The following is a 22,010-nucleotide window of genomic DNA, read 5'->3' on the forward strand; positions in this document are numbered from 1 at the left end:
GCATTTCCTCTAAAGCTGCTTTGAAATGATGCGTTGTGAAAACCACTGTACAAATACATGTGAACTAAATTGAATTGAATTTTTAATGAAAGACACATTTCAGTGCATTCACGTTGTTTCCACACATTTCAGGATAGTGTTTGTATCTGTCAGGTGTATGTTGCTGTGTTTAATAATTCTGAATGCATAAGTGAACTGTAGTAGACTATGCAGTCATGTCAAGGTGGTTGGTTTAGGTTTTTTTCAAGCATGTTCGTGTGGTCCTGTTCAGTATTGCAACTTGGCATGTCTAAATATAATAAACTATGTACTTAACTTAGGGTTAGGGTTTGGTTAAGTTGCTTGTATAATTTCTAGTTATTACTATAGTAGCTACACGTGTAACGGACACTATAAAATAAAGTGTTACCAAAATAAAGTGCACTTGCCAGTATAAACAAACAAATAGATAATGCTGAAATAAGGTATATGAAGGAACTGAACCATTCAGAAGAATCAGAGAAATGATCCGCAGTGATTTTTTTTCCATGTGCCAGATGACGTGCAACAGCACAATTAATGCAGATGTAGATATTATACATTGAGCAATTTTTCAGGGCATGCATTGTGACGTAGGGCGACGCTATGCGTCAAATAAGGAAGTTGGAGATCCCGGTAGTTCCCCTTTACTTTAGAGAACTATCGGATATTTCAGTCACAACAGAAGTATTGAGTTCGTGCTTCGCCAGCGCATGGTTGTAAAAGTCTATCATATAAATAGTCCTTTCATTATTTCCCCGTCTTTGACTTGGAAATACTCAACGAAACTAGTTGAGAACTCAGAAGAGGTGAAAAGCTGATAGCAGGGAGGATGGAGGTTACTCACCTGACGGAGGACGAAATGGCCGATATAAAGAAGGAAGTGAGTAGCTATCATGTGTATGAACGTGTGCGTTAAACAGATTGTCTGTGAACATGTTTACGAGATTGGCAGATTATGCGTCCGATAAAGCGGAAGTGAAGGCGGTGTGATGCGGTTGGTCGCTGATCATAAACCCGGTCCAAATATATTTATTTGAGTATTTTCATTGAGTTGCTGCAATGAGCTGTAAAAAGTAACCATGTAAAGTGCACACTTGAGCTTTCAGGCATGCTTGTATAGTCTTAATAATATTGGCCTACGCGATAAACATTACATTAGATATAGTTACTGTTTAAAGTTTATGTATGTAACTTGGGACACCTGATTCAAAAAATAAAGGTTAACCTTTATTTCTATGAGTATCTCTCCTTCGTTTAAATAGCTGTAAGAAATCAAATTACTAGTGTCTGAGTATGCTTGATTTGGTAATATTTCAGTCCCCCAGACTTTTTAAAGTAGGCTAGTGGTTCACCAATATGATACTTTTGTCCATTATAATGAATAAAAAAAAAATTTAAATGTTTGTTTTTTTATTATCATAAAATAATGCCTTAATTCTATCGTACACCAGGCATTTTGTCATGTCCCTGAGGCACTTCACCAAAATGTGTCTATAATTTTTTTGGGCAATAAGCTATTGTTTGTATTTATTCGTGTTACTTACTTGTGAATTTTTTTCTTCTTCTAAGAAATGAAAGATATATAAAGTTATGTCCCTTAGTCTGAACTCAACCCTGTCACGCCAAACATTTTCCACTAAAATAATTTAGACTCAACCCATAAGTGACATCATCACTTTTTATTCATATTTTTGAGGCGTATTTTAGTCATGGAGGTATATTGTCAAGCTTAACAACTCAACCCCATCACATAAAATTAAGATGGAAAAAGATTATTTTAAGTATACAATGTACTTATTTCACTGCTGCCATATATGGTCTACTCTCCTACACTACATTAGGGGCAGTGGCCTTTTTGAGCAAAAAACCTCAACGATTTGTTGTTGTCATGTTCAACCTCAAATCATGACAACTCGTAATTTTGTTATAGAATAGCCTATTTGATGTAATGTGTCCACTTACGTCAGGAATGGCAGCCACATCAGCAGCAGAAACATGTTTTGCATGCAGATATGTTGACCCAGAAAGAAGGGCACAATATGAGAGAGAGATAGGGACTACACGAGCTTCCTCCCGGGTTAGTTACATCACAAACCCTAACATTTACATAAACCCCGCCCCTGGGAATGCGATTTATAGATCATGACAGAATATGCTAATCAATGACTAGAAGATAACTCCACATCAGCAACATTAATTCACCAACTAACCATCCAGAAATGTCCTGTTGCTTCTACAGTTGTCACTTCTTCTTGAGTCTCTCCATCTTTTTCTGACTAAAAGTTTTTGCGATTTTGTGTGGGTGTCTGTGCGAGGTAATAAGAGCTGGTAACACACACACACACACACACACACACACACACACACACACACACACACACACACACACAAGCTACTGCAGCTCCACCCTCTGTGTCGGGAGCAGCAGCTCATTTGCATTTAAAGGGACACAAAAACGGTGCGTTTTTGCTCACCCTCAAAAAGGGACAATTTTAACATGCTATACGAAATATCTGTGGGGTATTTTGAGCTAAAACTTCACATACACACTTTGGGGACATCAGAGACTTATTTTACATCTTGTGAAAAGAGCATTATACCACACCTTTAGTTCTGAACCAAGCGTGCCGCACAAGCCCTGAAAAGTGAAGCCAAAGCGTCTCGATCGCCCCCCGGTGGCCGGTCCTAGTATAGCTCATAAACCCCGCCTCCCCGTGTTATTCAATGGGACGTGAGACCAACTAAACAATTAAATTACACTTCACATATCTTTTTTCCAAAGATAGTTTCTGTCATATTCATCACGCTGATGTAATTTCAAGTGTTTGTTTTTAAAATAAGTTTGTTTTTAGTTAGTTATTTGATGCTATAAAAACGGCGCTGTGGCGTACATGATTGACAGCTGTGATTGACAGGTTCTCTGAGCAAAGTAGTCACTGAAGCAACAACAGACTTTTTTTTCGGGATCTTTAGAGGACTGAGGAGATTGGAGCTTTAAATTTAATATCTAAATTTCTATATTTCATTATTTCACAACGACATAATGGTTTGTTCTGCAGCAGAGGCGCGTGCGTACCATAGGTCGGGGGTAGGCAAGTTCGGTCCTAGAGAGCCGCTGTCCTGCAGAGTTTGGCTCCAACACTGAAAATAAACTCACCTGCCTATAGCCTTAGTAATCCTGAAGACATTGATTAGCTTGTTCAGGTGTGTTTGATTAGGGTTGGAACTTCTGCAGGACAGCGGCTCTCTAGGACCGAACTTGCCTACCCCTGCCATAGGTGCTTACGCTTGATTCAGCGAGAGTGAGAGCGGGACGTTGATTTCGCGGCTTTACTTCCTGCTCACGACTGCGCATGTCTGGTCCCGAAATCGCAACTGCGCAGACTCAAGTCCCAAGATGTCAGCGCCATATCGGGACAATGGCGGCTTCACTTCTCGCGAAGAGAACGAAGGGGCGTCGTCCATCTTTTTTTACAGTCTATGTTCTGAACGTGTTCGTATTGCACCAAATGCGACACTGCACTCGGTGTTAGCATAATACTATTTTAAAATATCATGATTTCATTTCTTTGACCAATGGTTAAGTGTTGTGATTGGTCGAGCGCTTCGAGTGTGTTTGGGAAATGTCCCGCCCCTTACCATAACCGCCAGTTTAACACACTACTAACTAACTCAACCAGGCCCCGCCCCTTTATTCTGCGTATGAATTATTATAATGAGGAATATTGTGACGTGTTCGCTTCCGAAAGAAACTCAAGAGTACAATGGAGGCCTTTCAGGGAGTTCAGGAACACTGACACATAGAGAAAGACTGGAGCTTTGCAGAGCTTTTTCATGCTCAAACCGCAACATTACACACTAAAGACAGTTGAGAATGATTGTAAATGCCAGCCTGTAAGTATTTCACTTTGGTTCTTTTTCATGGTAGGCCATAGACCGGTTACGACCATACCTGGTGGATAAGATCATTGCTGAGCGGCACTTTGATTACCTGCGCTCCAAGAAGATCCTGACCCGAGAAGACACGGAGGAGATCAGCTGCAGAACCACCAGAGGGAAACGCACTAGCAAACTGCTGGATATCCTGGCAGAAAACCCACGCGGTTTAGACGTGCTTATCGAGTCTATCAAGTGGGGCCGAACACTCAACTTCATCATCGCAAAGATCACAGATGAGGTGCAGCGTGTGAAAAATGAGCGTCTGGAAGCTTTAAAAGGTAAGAAAGAACATAAATTATTGAAAGGGGTCATATCATGAAATCGAATATCGTTGCTGTCGAGTGGAAACCCTGTATCGTCATATTTCGTTATTTTTCATTTATCAATACTTTTGTTCACCCTTTATGTCTGTCTGAGGGTTTTGCAAATATCTAACCAATGAAACGTATTAAAAAGAGCATGTGACTAAACCTTGTTACACCATTGGCTCCTCAAACTGTCAGTCAAAGCTCATAACGCCGCCCCCTCTATCGTGAATGTAGTGCTGCATGCAGTTCGGAGCGACTCTGCTTGTTTGCAATGCGAGGATGAATAAAAGGCTGTTTGAATAATTACAACGTTTTAGTCTAGTCTGTGAGCATGTTTGAGCTGTTTTAACTGAAAGCATATCTTAAAATATGTCTGTGCCATTGTTTTGTCTCAAGATGCACACCAGTCTTTTTTTTTCTAAAGCATGTTTATAAAAGCTACTTAAATGCCCTAATTGAACTAAGGCCTAATCCTGGCTTAATATAAGCCCTGACTGTGAAACCAGGCCTATATATATATATATAAAGGCTCATGTTTAATGTATTTGAGGAGCGAAGAAAAGTGTCTTAAGCCCTATTTGCATGGGATTAGTATTATCTGGGGACCTTGTGTGAATTAGAAATAACCCCCCCACATCTGAATTTCGTGTTATCTCCTGCATATGATGTCAATAGGCTATTGCTTGGAAATGTCTTGTTGTTATTATAGGTCTAGCTGTATGATATTTTATAAACATAAGCTGCTATACATGTCATTCATTTCCATCTTCCGTAATTCTCGAACTATTGAGCGCACCTGAATATAAGCCGCACCCACTGAATTTTGAAAAAAATATTATTTTGAACATAAATAAGCCGCACATGTCTATAAGCCGCAGGTGCCTACCGGTACATTGAAACAAATGAACTTTACACAGGCTTTAACGAAACACGGCTTGTAACAAAAATTTAAAAAAATTAGAGGTAAACAGTAGCCTACCAAGAAAGTCATTGGTCACTATCTTCCTCAGTCATCTCCTTCGGTGTCGGAGTTGAATAGCCTCAGAATTGCTTCATCCGATATTGGATCGTTTTCATTGTCGCTCTCGTCACTTTCATCCAGAGGCAAATCCCCCGCTGAGCCCTCTTCAACACGCAGCAGTCCAGCCTTTCGAAACCCGTTGATGATAGTGGATTTCTTGACAATGCTCCACGCTGTCAGGACCCACTGGCAGACTTGACCATCAGCTGCTCTTCGCATGCGGCCCGTTTTAGTGAAGGATTTCTCCCCACTTGTCATCCAAGCCTCCCACTGAACACGGAGCGCCACCTTAAATGCACGATTTACACTGATGTCGAGTGGCTGCAAATACTTTGTTGTGCCCCCAGGAATCACAGCTGGAATTGAGTTTGTCCTCTTGATGGCTTCTTTCACCGAATCTGTTATATGGGCCCTCATGCTGTCAAAAACGAGCAATGCCTTGTTCCTGCTGACACAGACTCAAAGCACATGGCCAGTAAAAGTTTGTGTGTCAAACGTCAGAGGAACCTCTATGATGTTGTGCGGGCCAATGGAATGATCCGCTATCTTTGCATCAGTGAATTTGAGGAAGTTTGAAACTTTTTCCTCGTAGTCGGGAGGGAGCTGCTGACACAGACTCGTCCGTACCCTGATGGACAGGCCTTTACGTCTCGTAAATCTGAGACACCACCGCGGGCGTGATCTCTGGTTTCATTCTGTGTATGTCTTGCAGTCTCAGTTTTGGATTGTATTGAAAATGAAATCAGAGTAATTTAGTATTAATATTGTAGTGATCATATTGTCTTGACGATTGTTTTGTACACTGTAGTTTATAAACCGGGTATGATTTTAAAACATTAACGTTAATCACAATTCAATATTACATGTCCCTGAAATTATTTCTGTGGTAAAAATAAATAAAAAATCTGTGTAATAAGTTTACTTACTTAATACAATACATTATCCCTTAAATGTCGCCCGTAATGATTTGAACATGTTCGTTCGTCTTGGCTCAAAGCCACTTGCTGTAAAACTTTTCTTCTCGGAAGCTTTGCGTTAATTACAAGTTTCATAATGAAATATTGAATCTCTAATCAATTTTTTTTTCCAATTATTTGCCCAAGTAGTTTTGGTATTGAGGTCAAAGTTAACTTGCCTTGCGTTCGCTAGATAACAGTGGGTGGTTGTCACTAAGATGACTTAGCAGATTTGATGTGTTTCCTTCCCCCTTTTGCAGCGACTTTCCTCTTGCAAGATCTGCAGACAGGGTAACGTTACCCATCCTCGATTAAATTGCCCTCAGGACTCTTGTAACAGCCAAAATACGACCGCACCTCAGACTTTGTCCTCTTGGATGGGTGAAAAATCTCCCGAGCGCTGTCACTGCCTTCCGCCATGTCTTCTCCTGCAAAAAACAACAACGTTACATGACTGATTCTGGCTGGACAGGATTTACTGCGAGTTTTCAAAATCACGATAATCAAACACGGTTTTAGTGATAATTAAATTTTAAACGATAATACTTACCGTCAGGACATTTTATCGTGGTTTATCGTGAAACCGGTAATCATGGAAGCAAATAATCTGTTAGGAATCAGATGGATTGAAAAGCCTTCATATGAACACGATCCCATTGAGCTCGATCTCAGTGAAGTTTGGATTGGACTGGAAGGTACGGATACTTTGACCAAAGCGTATAGGACCAAATGTTCCTTCCATATTAATAGTTAACGTCATTCACACTGGGAGCGTGAGCTGTGCGTCCATACTTCACTGAAAGGAAGTATGATGTATGATATTTATTATTAACAAGATCCATTCGCTGCATTTGTAATTAGTTCATTATTTTTGCAAGTTAAACATGAATAAAAGATGACCGGATGCTGATGAAAACAGTGACTCAAAAAAGACTTTCTTGTGTATGGCCATATGGATGAAGTGGCAGTGGTGAACGGTTTACATTTTGAGTATTTGGCTTTTTATGACTCGTATAGTATGATATAGTGAGAATATGAAGCTCAAACTTGAGGAGGAAAAAACACCTCAGATTTATTCAGAGACACAAACTGAGCAGAAATATACCAATGGTGCAGATGCTGATGCTTGCATGAAATGCAATAAATATCAGTCGTCATTCCAATAATATGTCATAGTAAGATGATATTTAAATGCTTAGTTTTATGATCAAAGCTCTGTAGTTTGAAAACGTAATGTATTGCAGTACAATGATAATTGAGAGATGAACGAATAAACCTTGATAAAGCCTGATCATATTTGAGACTCATGATTTTTCTATAAAACTATGTCTGAATAATCGAGTAAACTGAAGCTGCTTTAGTCCATTTGAAATATTACTTACAATATCAAAGTTATTAAGGTTTACTCGATATAAATCAGTGCAGATTTGACAGCAGAAAGACACGTGAAGCACAAGCTGAAGGAGGACGTTTGTACAATTATACTAAAAGACTTGATAAAACCGTCTGAACGATCAATCAGACGACAGAAGGACTGGAGGAGATTGAGTGAGACAGGTTTATCAGCAGTTTTGATCATTTTGATCATTTAGAGGCCTTAGAAATTTGCTTATCAAAGATACAGTTGGCTTTATAGGGTTAATGGTTATTTTTTGCACCATAATTAGTTCAGATTTAAATCTTCGCTTGAAAAGATGGTTGTTGTATTATAGCTTTAACAGTTGGGTGTACTTGTTCTTAATCTATAATTTTGCTTTTTACGTTTTCAGATTTATATCTCATCGTAGAATAGATTGTTATAGTAGTTGAGTTCACAAGATTAAGAATATATGAGAGTAGACAACAATGTAAAAAAGTGATAAAAGCCAGGTAATATTTTACCACATGAAGCACAGTTTTAAGGTAAATATTGTATTAGACAACAGCAAAAGCTTGTGTGTGAGGCTGTGAGCAGAGCTGGAGACTCATTGTTTCTCATTTCACACGCAAAGGGTTTTTTATAGTCGGCATGAAACGGAAGTCGCGCTCGTCTTTTCTTCTCTAGTGTGCCGTATATCCGAGTGAAACGCTTCTGGAACAGGAACAAATTGTGGACGGGGCTTGATTTTATCTTTGGGGAATTGATTGGATGGTTGTGGTTTGCTATTGGCTGATCTCATGTGAGTGACAGGTTGCCCCGACCTCGTCATCAAAGAAGAGAAGAGGGTTATTCTGATTTAAGATTACCAGGAAGAGGAATTAGGGATGCACGGAAAATAAAATTCTGGGCCAAAACCAATTCCGGATGCACATGGCCGAAAACATAAAATAAATAAATGATCAATTAATTGTACTTATTCAACAATCAACACTCAAATTGCTAAAACTGAGTTGCACAGATTGTTTCCACTCCAGTTTTTCAGGGGAAATATAAAATTTAAATGACAATAAACTGTAATTACTTGTTTTCCTGACAGATTTATTCTAACATATACATCAGATAATGAAGACATCACTAACAGATTAAGTACAAATATAATGAATATGTAATGCAGTGCATTTAGCAAAATGCTCTTCTCTAGAGTTATTTTTTCTAGTTAATTAATGAGTTTATGGACATTGAATAGCTTTCTTGAGGTAAATGTATGGTTAAGTGGCATTGTAGAGACTACAAGCTGTCTTTCCCCTGTTGAAACACTGATTGAGCGATTACATGAGACATGATTCATTGGGAACGCTTCCTTTTACAGTGCGTTAACTCACATGTACTTACAGTGTACTTACCTAAGAAAGTACTGGGTAATAAGAGGTAAGTACATGGGTTAAGGTTAGGTTTAGGGGTAGGTTCAGGATTAGTACCTAGTTATTACCATGTTATTGTAATTACTATAATAAGTACATAGTATGTACATGGGGAACAGGACTGTAAAAGGAAGCGTTACCGATTCATTTAAGTTTTATCATTCAGTTTATGTTCATTGATGTTTATTTGCTGCTGTAACTAGTAGTAAAGAGGAAGAGATGATCGGTTCAACTGAGACGCTACAGCGATTCGTCACAATAAAGAGAAACAAACCAACATTTATTGTTTGTAATAAAATCTACAGAATTTTAAAAGTTGAGACTTTGCTTCGTATTAAAGTAATAAAGCACAAAGCTTATTACGATTATTGGACGTCAGGCGCGCTACAAATGTTTAGTGTTTTTGTTCACACATCAACAGAAAATGGCACAGACTAAAAGATTTTAGATTCAAGAAACCATATCATTACAGATTAAAATCGAGAAATTAATATTGTCACATGTTCAACTGTTGTAGCTTATCCACAAGTTTCCTACGTCCCATGAGGCATTGCGTCAAAAGTGGGCGCGACTTCCGGTTCGAAGTAAACAAGCAGGAGTTGACACTCATTCATTCATTAGTTGACCGTCATTCAAGATTTAGCAATCCAAACTTAATGATGTGGGAACACAACCTCAACGAAATTAAAAGGGGTGATACAGTACCTTTACCATCCGCGGTAGATGGTTGGGAGGATGACGTGAAGTGGCCTCGTATCACGTAGCATTTCTAGCTATTTTGTAGATTCAGTAGCCTGTGATGGTAAGGCGATGAGCAACCTGAAAAGCTCAGAGGCATATACATATCTACACAGTGATAAAGTCGGTCGAGTGTTGTTTAAGGACGTCGGAAACGACTTGCGTATCTAAAAGCTGACATTGAGCCGAGCCAGAGTTTGCACGTAACACATCATAAGGCTTGGGTGCTAGTTTGAGTGGCAGGTGAAGTACAGACAGCGGGTTGTTCATGTATTGCAGGGCCAGGACGCTCTTGTAGTCATGCAGCAGCACTTTTGTGGAAGGTCAGTAAAGTTAGGACAATTAAGGGCCCAAAATGTATTACTGTATTGTGTATTATTGTATATTTTTTATTTAATTAATAAATGTACTAAACTGAAATGTTTACTGTGTGTCATTCATGTTCTGTATGTGTTGCTTCACAGTAGCCTTGACTTAAAATATTTATTTATAAAAAAATACACACTGAATAAAAACATATTAGACACTTAGTCATTGGCTTTTGAATTTATTAATAAGAATAAATGAATGTGTCATTTGCACATTTGGTTAACAGTTGTATTCAGAACATTTCATTAAATAAAAATAGCAATACTATACTGTGAAAGTACACACACTTCTCTCTTTTGCAGAATATTACGAGATTGAACAATATTAAGAATTTAAATTTACAGAAGAAAATAGCTGTCTATGAAACAACAACTAAAAGAAAAGGTGTTGGTATATCAAGGCAAGTATACAAGTATATATGGCAAGTTTATTTATATAGAACATTTCATACACAAAGGTAATTCAAAGTGCTTTACATAGAAGAAATTAAAATAATCAAAACAAATAAGAATAATTACAACAGTTTAGAAAAAAAATCAGTGCAAGTAAAAGTTGTGTATTGGTTTATACAGTTGATAAAGTTATAGAGAGAATTGAACATTTAAGCTCAAGCTGATTGTGTAAGATATGGTGTCTATGTTCTAGAAATAAGCTCTCCTCGGATATTTACGAGTGCTGCACAGATTTTTAGTATTCTGTCGATTTTAGGGACAAAATGAATAGGCACAGTTTGCTAGAGGATCTTGTACACCTTAAGACGTCTGATTGCTCGCTCAATGTGTATGCGGACATTAGAAATGCGTCTTGTGCGAGTGACCTGCTCGTTTGTCAGCTGGCATTTCTTGCGCGTGAAAGCTGGCATGATCAAACGAACATTCGGTTCCTCTAGCAGATCTCTGATGGTGAAGCCACGGGCGCCCATCACCTCATCTCCAGCACGCAAATGCTCGAGAAACCCAGAGTTCTGTGTGATGAATCTATCGCTACATTTGCCACCGTAAGCCTCTGAAATGTACATAACCAAACCAGAGGGCGCAATTGCTACTAGATACTTGACAGTATTGTTTGCATAGTGGTGACTATAAGATTCAGTTCTTGAGTCCAGATTTTTAGCCTTCTGCAAGACACTTTCTGTGCAGTCAATGACACAAGTTGTGTTGGGGAAATTGTCCTTAAAAATTTGCGGCAAAGTGGCTTTTATAGTTTCGCGCGGCAGCCACTGAATTAGTTTAGTGCGGTTATATGTACAACCACGAACAGCACATGTTGTCCCTGAGCTCCGTAACGACATCTCTCATTAATGTTTGCGACTTTAAATAGTAGGAAAATGTACTCGAAAAATCCCTAACCTCTTCGCTATGTAACACAAAAATACCGTTGATTTACTACTTCCGCCACCTAACCGGAAGTTTCACCCACGTTCTATTTTACAGTAGCGCCCCCCGGAAACAGGTGGATACACGTTGTGTCATTAATAATCATTTATAACAAACACCGCAATATTACATGAAAATAAGAATTGTCAATTTTGATTTCATGGTGACTTTAAATGGGTCATGAATTGAGAAATAAAAATGTCCTTGATCTTTTGACATATAAGAGTCAAAAAACAGCTTTAATTGAAACCAAGCCAAGAAAATTTCTCTTTTTGGATTTTGTCACATTATTACATCATAGTGCAACTAAAGACCGAAGAAGATCGACGCCCACTTATGAATCATTGCCTCTTTAGCCCCGCCCACCGGTCCGTGCATGTCATGTGGTAGTAAATACGAGACAGACGTAAATGCAGGATTGCGATATAGATGCTTCTGAGGATAACGATATGTTTGAAGGGCCAATTTGTGGAATAACACAGTCGTTGTATTGCCATCCTGTTAGTGCAGATTAACTTTACTTTTAACGAAGTTCCAGTCAGATCGCATCTATTTAGTTTAGTTTAGGTTAATTTTATTTGCACAAATGTTAAATATATACAATAAGAGCAAGAAAATACAATCCGAATACTGTGCAGGGAGAGGCAGAAAACCCCAAAGGGCTTTTTCAAAGCCTCCCCTTAAGCAACAAGGAAAAAAAGAAACTTTAAAATTAAAGAAAGAGCTAAACTACAATAATAATATATAAATGTATTTGACTGAATCAAATAAATTACAACATATATCGAAACAAAAAAGATTATGAAATATAAAAAATATATATACCAAAAACAAACCCTGTAGGGCTCATAAATGCGTAAACAACAACAACGACGAAAAATATATGACACAATTATAAAGCAACAATAAAGTTATCCTTTATACATCTTTTATAATATATTAAAGATTAATTTTTTTTTGCTAAATGGGATAAACCATTCCATAAATTGTAAGACTTTGTTCGTTTAATTTTACTGCGGATTCGTTTTTATTGGATCTGACAGCAATGCCACAACACACAAGTGCGAGTAACAGTGTTTTTACCATGTGTCACTATTACTGTCTGCTACAGATCGCTTCATATGCACTCACTTTACTTTCAATAACAATGTCAATGACTATAAGAATGACAGTGTGACAATAATTGGTTTACACAAAACACCACAAGTTATCCTGTCAACTATAACTGTGATAACTAGAGGTCGACCGATAGTGGATTTTACCGATACCGATATTTAGGTTTGACCATAAATGCCGATAACTGATAATTCAACTGATATTTTTTAAAATGGATACTGGATTAAAAACAAACATAACACTCACAAGTAAAAGAGTGCTGAACTGAAATGTGCTAAATTAAATAAATATATAAATATGAATATATTAAAATAAGAAGTTCTACAGAACGAGCTTTATATAGAAAATACTTTAAACATTAAAATATTACAAGTTTCGTTAGCTATAACCTAGAAACATACGTAAATTTCATAGGTAACACTCTGCAAGTCGCATTTGTTAACAAGGATGTATTAGCTAGCTTTCGTGAACTATATGCATTATGCAATATACGTTTTTACTGCATGTATTAATATGAGCAATACAATTGAACCTTTATCATTCATGTTAGTTCATAGTACATTAACTAAGGTAATAACAGATAAAATAAGAATTAAAACTCCATTTCAAATGCATTAGTAAATGTTGAAATTAACAAACTAACATTGAATAATACTTCTACAACTTTTATTAACCTTAGTTAATGCTAAAAATGTAATCTTACTGTAAACTGTTACCATTTCATATAATTCCAAAGAGTCATTCTTAAAGATGGCCTTTAAAATTTAATAAAGACCTATATTATGTATATTGCCTATGTATGGTCTCTCACTTTATTTGCTTCTATTCTAGAACACTTGATGATTATCTAATCAAAATAACAAGATGTATTGTAGCGATAAAAAAAAAAACTTAAATCGAACGCGTTTCTGATTTGTTTATGTTTCTGTCGGCTAACTTACATGAACATATCAATGTTGAGAAAGCAATCACGTCACTAGTTTTAAATATGCAACTTCGTCGCCTAATGAATACATAAAAGTGACCCGCTGGATATAGAATAATGCAAATAGATGGTAACAATTGCAACATAAAACATTTGGGTCAGGTCTGCGTGTGTTTTTGTCACATTGTTTTAGCCGCTACTAATGTTATTCCTCTCAGCCTCGACGGCAAACATACTTCTGTTCTTTCTCTGCTGATGCAGCATCTAGTCAACAAATTAATTACTTTATAATGATATGGCAATATACTTATTGTAATGTATTCATACCGTTTCGCTGTCTGTGTTTTAAATGCGCGTCTGAAGTGTAAGCGCTGTCTGTGCTGCGTGTTCTCTCCTTGCTGCGCGCAGCCTCACGTGCTAACGTAAACATCTCAGCCAGTGATAGTTTGTTATTTTTCCTCTAGAGGCCGCTCTCGCTCTGTATAATGCCAGCAGTCTCTTCTCAGTGCTCTCGTACCGTGTAATGAGTCTGCACACTTCTCAGCCGCTCCAGCAACGGACGCAACCCGGAAAAACTATCGGTGTGGATTTTCACCTATAACGATAGTTACACCAATCAACTATCGGTGCCGATTAATCGGCAAAACCGATGAATCGGTCGATCTCTAGTGATAACAGATCATTGCAAACTTAAGTACTTAACCCCTTAAAAGTTACACATAGGTCCATGGTGTCGAAAAACTTGGGAGCTTGGGAGCACAGACTTAAGTTTGGTCTCATTTTAAAGAAGACAGTAAAAAAAAGTTTAAAAAGTGAAACCAAAAAAAAAAACTATGGACTATTTAAACATAAATTTAAGTTTATGAAAATGATTTTGCAGTACAGTAGAGTTTTCCTCTCTCAAATATTACAAGCACACAAACCTATGCTAATTTTTTTTTATTACAGACATACAAACCACACTTGACATCCAATCGGCTCTATAATATACATAAGCAGAAAACGTCTCGGTTACGTGTGGTAACCCTCGTTCCCTGAAGGAGGGAACGGAGACGCCACGTCGAGACCAACGAATAGGAATCTCACTGGAGAGGCCAATCTACTTTGAGTGAAACTAAACGAGCCAATTGCACATTGGCGTGCAATCATTTGCAATAGCTGCTCTGCCACGCAGCGCGGGTATATAATGAGCAGCAGGTGCAATTGCACTTCAGTTTTTTGATGAGGAGCCAAGGCGAATAAGCTGGCTGTCCCAGCGGGCCGCAGCAGATGTGGCGACGGGACGTACGTCTCCGTTCCCTCCTTCAGGGAATGAGGGTTACCATACGTAATCGAGTCGTTCCTCTTCAGTCAGTCAGTCAGTCGATGCCACTTTCGTGAAGACACGGGGAGACAGGGACAGCCCGAAGGGCAGGACCTTATACTGATATGCTCGACCCTCAAATGCAAAGCGCAGAAACGGCCGGTGTCGAGGAAGAATTGAGACATGAAAGTATGCGTCCTTCAGGTCGACCAATCTCAGGGACGGATGCATTATAAAATACATTTCTGCGTGAGCATTTTGAACGGTAGCTTGTGGAGACTCCGATTCAAAACTTGCAGGTCCAAGATTGGTTGTAACCCACCACCTTTCTTGTGTACAATGAAGAAGGGACTGTAGTGAGGTCAGGACCTCATATCGGCTGGACGGACCGGCTCTATCGCGTCCTTCGCCAGTAGGACGCGCAAGACATGGGCATTGGCTGCTCTCACTGTAGTGGAGTGGATGGCCCGAAACTTGGGGGGACGCGGGGCGAACTGAATCGCATAGCCGAGCCTGATGGTCCATATGACCCAGCGAGACGGACTGGGGAGCGCTAACCAGGCTCGCAGGGACCGTACAACAGGGACCAAAGGGACCGTAGGTGTACCCGGATTGGGGCAGCGAGGTGGAACACAGGGACGTGGTTTTGGAGGCTCTCTCTGGGAGGCAGCTGGTAGCGGCGTCTGAGTGTGCTGTGCAACACTTACCTGGTTCCACGGGGCAAGAGGCGGCTCGGTGGTGTTCTCGAACTGCACGCTGCTGCCCGCTGGTGATAGAAGAGGCTCCTCCCACTGCTCTCCGGGCCCTCTTCGGATCCAGAGATGGAAGAAACGGCTCTTTTATTGAGAATTTGGGTACTGCTGGTTTTAAGGCCAGCAGTGGAACACAAAAAAAAGGAAACAAAAGATTTTCCACCTGTCCCTCTTCCGGGGGATGGAGCGGTGCGGTCACCATCTCCTAAAGAGCAGTCCCATCCTCTTGGCGGGGGCCGGGACAGCCGGGCCGCCTTCCTGCGACTGGCTCCTCGGCACTGCTTGGGTGGAGGCTGCTGCTGGGGCGTGGGAGCGAGGGTAGTCGCAGGAGGACACCCTCGGCGACTAGTAGACTGAGGAGCCGCTGGCAGTTGGGTGGAGGCAGCAGCTGACCATCGCGGTAGGATATGCTTGAGCCAGTCTGCTCAGTCTGCTTCTGTACAGACGAGGACTGCTGGGCAGAGTTCTCGACCATGTCGCCGAAGAGGCCGGTCTGGGACACAGGGGAGTTAAGGAACCTGATTTTGTCGGTCTCCTTCATGTCAGGCAGACACACCCAGAGATGGTGCTCCTGGACGACCATAGTGGACATCGCACAACCCACCGACCGTACAGTCACCTTTGTCGCACGAAGCGTGAGGTCCGTCGCGGCACAAAGTTCTTTGAGAATTTGGGGATCATGACCACCCTCATGCAGGTCCTTCAGTGCCTTGGCCTAATGGACCTGCAACAACACCATGGCGTGTATGACAGAGGTGGCTTTCCTACATGCCTTGCAAGCCTTTGCAGGTTAAGTCCCACGAGTGCTTACATGCCCGGGAAGGGAGACACAGCTCTCCTTGCCAAGTGGAGTTAGGGCACAGCTGTATAGCAACGGCCTGCTCCACTGGTGGGAAGCGCATGTCCCTTTGCCCCCCCGCCATCAAGGGTGGTGAGGGAGGAGGAGCCACCGAGACAGTTTCTGGCTGTGAAAGGTGCTGTCCATGGTGGGTTGCTGATAACCAGCACGCGCCACCCCGAAAAACCAATCGTCCATCCTCGAGGGCTCGGAACAGGGTGGAGGGTTCCACACGTGCCCGATCCTGTTGGTGGCCCGGGAAAGCATGGCCATCATCTCCGCGTCCGACTTGGGCACCGCTGTCACCCCCAAAGGGGGCAGCGGCACCGAATCGTCACCCGTGGAGAAGTCTGACCCACCTTCCGATGCAGCGATCGACATCTGTTCACTGTGGGGAGCGCCGAAGGATACGACTGGTACACACCTCGTGGATTGTCCAGGGCATTCCGTAGGCAGCTCTACTGGCTGCGGAGCATGGGAGGGGTGAGGGTTCCTAGGGGGTTGGTTCCCCGAAGGAAGCACGCTCACCGAAATCCTCAGGTCACCTGCACTACTGCCTGAAGTAACCCTCTGTGGAGGGTTAGATTGTGGCAGAAGCATGGACCCCTTTGCAGGAATGAGAGTCTCGACCGTAGCTCCGAGATGGTCATCCTCCCACAATGGCTACATGACTCATCTACGAACGCTGCCTCAGCGTGCTCAATGCCCAGACACGCGATGCAGCGCTCGTGGCCATCCCGCGATCCCAGGTAACGACCGCATCCAGACACAGGCAGGTGGAGTGACATCTTTAAAAAGACGCGCTCCACCGTGTAAGCTCTTTTAGGGACTGCTCTCCACCCGTGTAAGCTCTTTTAGGGACTGCTCTCCACCCGTGTAAGCTCTTTTAGGGACTGCTCTCCACCCATGTAAGCTCTTTTAGGGACTGCTCTCCTTCGTGCTGAAGCACGCAGGAGAACGGTTGCAGTGGACACAGACAGGGAAGTGTGCAGCCTGTCATGCGCTGTCTCTCTGTTCACGGCGGTCTTACCAGCCTTGAGAACGGCTTTTCAGCGCTCTTGGCGCACCGTACCAGCTGTGAAAACAGCCTTTTTGTTTTGCTCAATGAGAAGAAAAACAAAAAGATGGAGATAGAGAGAGAGAGAGAATCGACCAGGGTGCCACGCTGTAACGCCCACACCAGACACTAGAGGTCCCGTTGAAGAGCTCGCTTGTTCTCGTATCACACTCAGTAGAGTACACAGCTATTAACAAAGACTGCATCATTTTATAGTTAATGGCTCTGGGATTATAAATTGCAGTTTTAATGGGTTTCAATGGGGACATTTTTGACCAAATGGTCCTGAGTGAAACTATTTTGTGTTACTAGTGCAAAATAGATTTATTAAAGGAAATAAGGGTGAATTAATAAAATTCTAATTAAATTACACACCTGTGCCAAAAGTTGGCAGTAAGGCAAAATTATCAAAAGAATAAAACTAAAAAAGACAAAAATGTCTATAAGGTCGCACAAGGGTTCAACTTCATTTGCCACCACCAAGACTTATAAAGCATATGTAATACACATAAATGTTTCACAGTTGGCAAATGTTTTAACTACATAACGAGATAAACCCCTTTTATTTAATAAAATACTGTACTACCTCACAAAAACATAAGGAATAAATATAAATAAAGATGATTAATTTCCACTATTCATTTTAATATGCAAAACTGTTACCAAATCACAGCAGTGGGTGTTTACTTCCATGTGTAACGACGCCCATCAAAACAAGTGTTTTAAAGAGAGGGTCAAAAACAGGATAGAAAATAGCTTATTACTTCTAAATTAGGATGTTTTTGTTGTAAAAATGTTGCTTTCATTTTAAGTGGACCTTTTAATTGTACATTTCATGACCCCTTTAAAGGTGTGCAGCAACTGTCTTACAAAGCTTTCAACTTCTGGAGACTTTGGTTAATAAAATAAGTTGCCTTTAATTCACAAGTAATATCCATAACTGATAGTTTTATAGGAGTAGTTTATTAAGTATTTGCAACAAGTTTCTTAAAATCAATGTTTTTTGTTTATCATGTAAGGCCTCCAGAGATGACGATATTAACACAATATGTTCATGTTTTGCAGTGGGGTCCTCAGCCAATTCAGCTTATTCATGCACAAAAAGTTCAACCAATGACTTCTCCAAATTGGACTTGGACTATGACAAGTACTCCACTATATGTTATCACCCTGAAGGAGAGGCGAGCACATCCGCCTCGGTGGCTACGGGATCCTTTAACCTGCACTACGGATCGGGTCGAGGGAACGAGGGTGTGTCGGTGTGTGGAGGCAGCGGGAGCATGAACGTGTCTTCCACATGCTCGTCCAGCCTACCTAAACCCGGAGACCCGGGAGCTCCGGCTATTCCCGAGGAGCTGGAGATGGAGGACGCCGACTCTGCGGTCTGTGGGAGCGCTGGAAGTAGTGGAGACGCCAACTTCCAGCCGCTGCGCTCACGCTCGTTGTCTCCGCACATGTCGTAGCGTAACCTTTCAAAGCAAGCGCCTGCATTCCCTCTCTGTGTAAGATTCAGAACATTTTAAAACCAATAGTCGGTTATGTCTTTCAAACGTCTTTCACCAATCGAAGCATAGTCACACTTTTACAAAAAAAGTGTTGCTGCTTGTTAAATTTGCTTAAATAAAATGAGTTAAAGCAACACAATCACTGAACGTTTTGTTCCTGCTTATCTTTTTCCCCGCCATTGACGGGTTTTTCCCACAATCCCAAAACCGTTATACAGTAGGGGGGCGCTGTTATGGATCTGAAATAGTGCAGCATCTCCAGATCCAAAAACAAGCGAAGAAGAAGATCTGTGTAAACCAGAAGGAGTGGATAGAAGTTGTTTACACACATATAAGCTAACGTGATCATTAAACATTAAACGGCAAAACTGCCTAATGTTACTGAATGAAATGTTGAACCTTTTGAAGCTTTGGGAGTGTTGATGAACTCGATCTACTCCATCTATGGACAAAGTCTTTGATAAACACACATTTTTTCAGCTTTTTGTTAGAAAATTCATGTTTTTTTTATTAAACTTACTCACAGTGAAGTGTTGCTAAAAAATAAGGAATGAAGCTAGAATGAAAGGTTTTGTTGTTGCTGTTGTTTAAAAGCAGAGGTTCTGTTTTCCCTTTTGATTTGTACCATGGTCTGTCTGAATACTGACTGACTGGAAAGTGTGCAATAAAACAGTGTGATAAAGTAGTTCCAGTCAGTTTAATCACCGTTCTTTATTAATGCGCATTTCATTGAAGCGCACACACGCATAACACTGCACACATGCAGAAACACTGAGGAGTACAGAAACGTATCAACGCTGCCCCGTGACTCCTATTAGTGATAAAATAGCTTCGCTAATAATAATTTCACCGATAATCATTTCTTAGTAATGAAGTAATTTGAAGTAATTAATCTCTCTCTCTCTCTCTCTCTCTCGGTCGATAATGAATTCAAATAAATGCTGTAATACATTAATTCAAATAAATGTAATCTTAAACACCACTTTAACTCTGTGTTTGATTCAAAGCGGGCAGAATGCTAGATCTATTGAAAATAATTTTACCCTTACAGTCAAATATTGTGCTACTAACATCAATAACAGCTTTCAGTTGTCAAGGCTGGCAAATGACCATGGTATGCTCTGAAAAATGCGAGGTTGTTTCAACCCAAACATAGGTTGAAACAACCCAGCATTTTTAGAGTCTATTAAGCGGGAATACTAAACCATTTGAATGACCTCCGTGACGGCAACTGTTTATGTGCCTCCAAATCGTTTAATGCACAGCTAGCCGTAGATTATCCCTAACATATCGACTGTTTACAAATAAGTGCAAGAAAATATTCAGGCGGCCATGAAAGTTTTGTGAATATAATCAAAAATGCTGGTGATGGCTGGAAACTTAAAAATAAAACACTGGTGGGGACAGAGTTAAAAACTGTGTTCAATCTACTGAAGAGTTAAAAACTGTGTTCAATCTATTGAAGTTCAATCTATCTGTGTTCAATCCCCCCCCCCCCCACCCCCCCCCCCCCCCGCATCAACTAAAACTGAGCTGTTGATTTTTATCTCCCAGCATGCTTTGCTTTGGATCAGGAGAGAAAATTTTGAATCGAAGTGTCATAGAGTTTGACATTTAACAGAGTTCATGCTAAAGTTTTTGTTGTTCGCTTTGTTGTGCAGAGTAAAGCGTGGCGAGGTTGTGGGTGGCTATGAGTAAAGTTTCTAGTGTAAGATGCTCCACTCAATGAGCAGTATCTGGTTATCTGTACTAAAATCAGTGCAGACATGAGTAACTTCTTACATGTTCTTTGCAAACAGATACAGAAGATAATCTACAACAATAAACAGGAGTTCATATTACTCATTGTTCACTCAGTGTTGTTGTGTAATGTATTGGCAAATGTTAGGTTGACATTACCTCGTTTTTTTGTGTTATAGCTGTTAAACTTAATTTACTCATCACATGGGATAAAGTCTACTTAAAACAAAATGTGTGAAAATGACCTGTTTTATCGATTCTGTAGTTGTTGTTTTTTGTTTGTTTAACAGTGCATGATTGAGGACCCTTGAAATATTGCTTGAGTTTGAGCATGCTGTTAATTTTGTCTGCTCAACAGGTGCATTATAAATCATTCCTAACTCATATGACTTTCTTCATTTTCTGGAACACCAGAAGAGAAGTTCTGAAGAATCTTCACACTGCTCTCTTATAGACAATGGAAGTGGATGTAGACCTGGGACTGTCAGGGTCATAAAGGAACAAAACAAAGGCTTAAAAATACCTAGCAAGTCCATATGACTGCTGTGTTGTGGTATCTTGGATATTAAAGGAAAACTCAGGAATCTGTATGTAATCTTAATGGTCTCCAAATTCACAGTAGCCATAGATATACAGGCGTCACACACTACTACATTATCTGCTTTACCTCTTTCTTTCCTACAATGCGCCACTGCCATCTACTGAACACTCCCGGTATCACCCAGCACATACAACAACTGCATTACATTTCCTCTCAGACATATGATAGCTTTGTGTGAGTAACCACTGAAAATCCCTGTGGTCACCATTCACTTCCACTGTATGTAGACGAGCAGTTTGGATATTATGCTATAATTCCTTTGAGTTTTACACTTTGAGAGCCATGTGATATGTTTCTTTTAGTTGTAGCTACCTGTCGATCTGCTGTTGAATGTGTGCACATACTGTCAGAGAGCTGCTCACAAAGACTAGAGTAAATCATTTCATGATGATAATGATCATATTGGTCGGCTGGATCAGTGTGTTGTGATTGGTCGAGCACTTCGAGTGTGTTCGGGAAATGTCCCGCCCCTTACCATAACCGCCAGTTTAACACACTACTAACTAACTCAACCAGGCCCCGCCCCTTTATTCTGCGCATGAATTATTATAATGAGGAATATTGTGACGTGTTCGTTCCCGGGAGAAACTCAAGACTACAATGGAGGCGTTTCAGGAGTTCAGAAACTTTTTTTTGATTGAGCTTTTTCATGATAAACAGCAAC

The 22,010-nt window shown here is 40.5% G+C and overlaps 1 protein-coding gene across 1 annotated transcript; it reads left to right on the forward strand.

Moving 5' to 3' along the window:
- The first annotated feature begins 606 nt into the window (after window positions 1–606).
- Window positions 607–20,861, forward strand: bcl10 (BCL10 immune signaling adaptor). Its single transcript, XM_077242100.1, has 4 exons — window positions 607–901; window positions 3,950–4,238; window positions 18,566–20,482; window positions 20,713–20,861. Exons 1-3 carry the CDS (start codon window positions 851–853, stop codon window positions 18,961–18,963), a joined length of 738 nt encoding a protein of 245 aa, XP_077098215.1. The 5' UTR covers window positions 607–850; the 3' UTR covers window positions 18,964–20,482; window positions 20,713–20,861.
- Window positions 20,862–22,010: the final 1,149 nt, after the last annotated feature.

This window comes from Siphateles boraxobius, unplaced genomic scaffold (genome assembly GCF_051911475.1).
Source record: "Siphateles boraxobius isolate OS27281-9 unplaced genomic scaffold, OSU_SipBor_1 25, whole genome shotgun sequence".
NCBI classification, from domain to species: domain Eukaryota; kingdom Metazoa; phylum Chordata; class Actinopteri; order Cypriniformes; family Leuciscidae; genus Siphateles; species Siphateles boraxobius.

Excerpts from the sequence above, each read along its gene's own strand:
- bcl10 (XM_077242100.1), top strand. The coding sequence starts at position 851 with ATGGAGGTTACTCACCTGACGGAGGACGAAATGGCCGATATAAAGAAG. Across the intron at positions 902-3,949 it reads TGGCCGATATAAAGAAGGAA|GCCATAGACCGGTTACGACC; the intron begins GTGAGTAGCTAT and ends TTTTCATGGTAG. Across the intron at positions 4,239-18,565 it reads GCGTCTGGAAGCTTTAAAAG|TGGGGTCCTCAGCCAATTCA; the intron begins GTAAGAAAGAAC and ends CATGTTTTGCAG.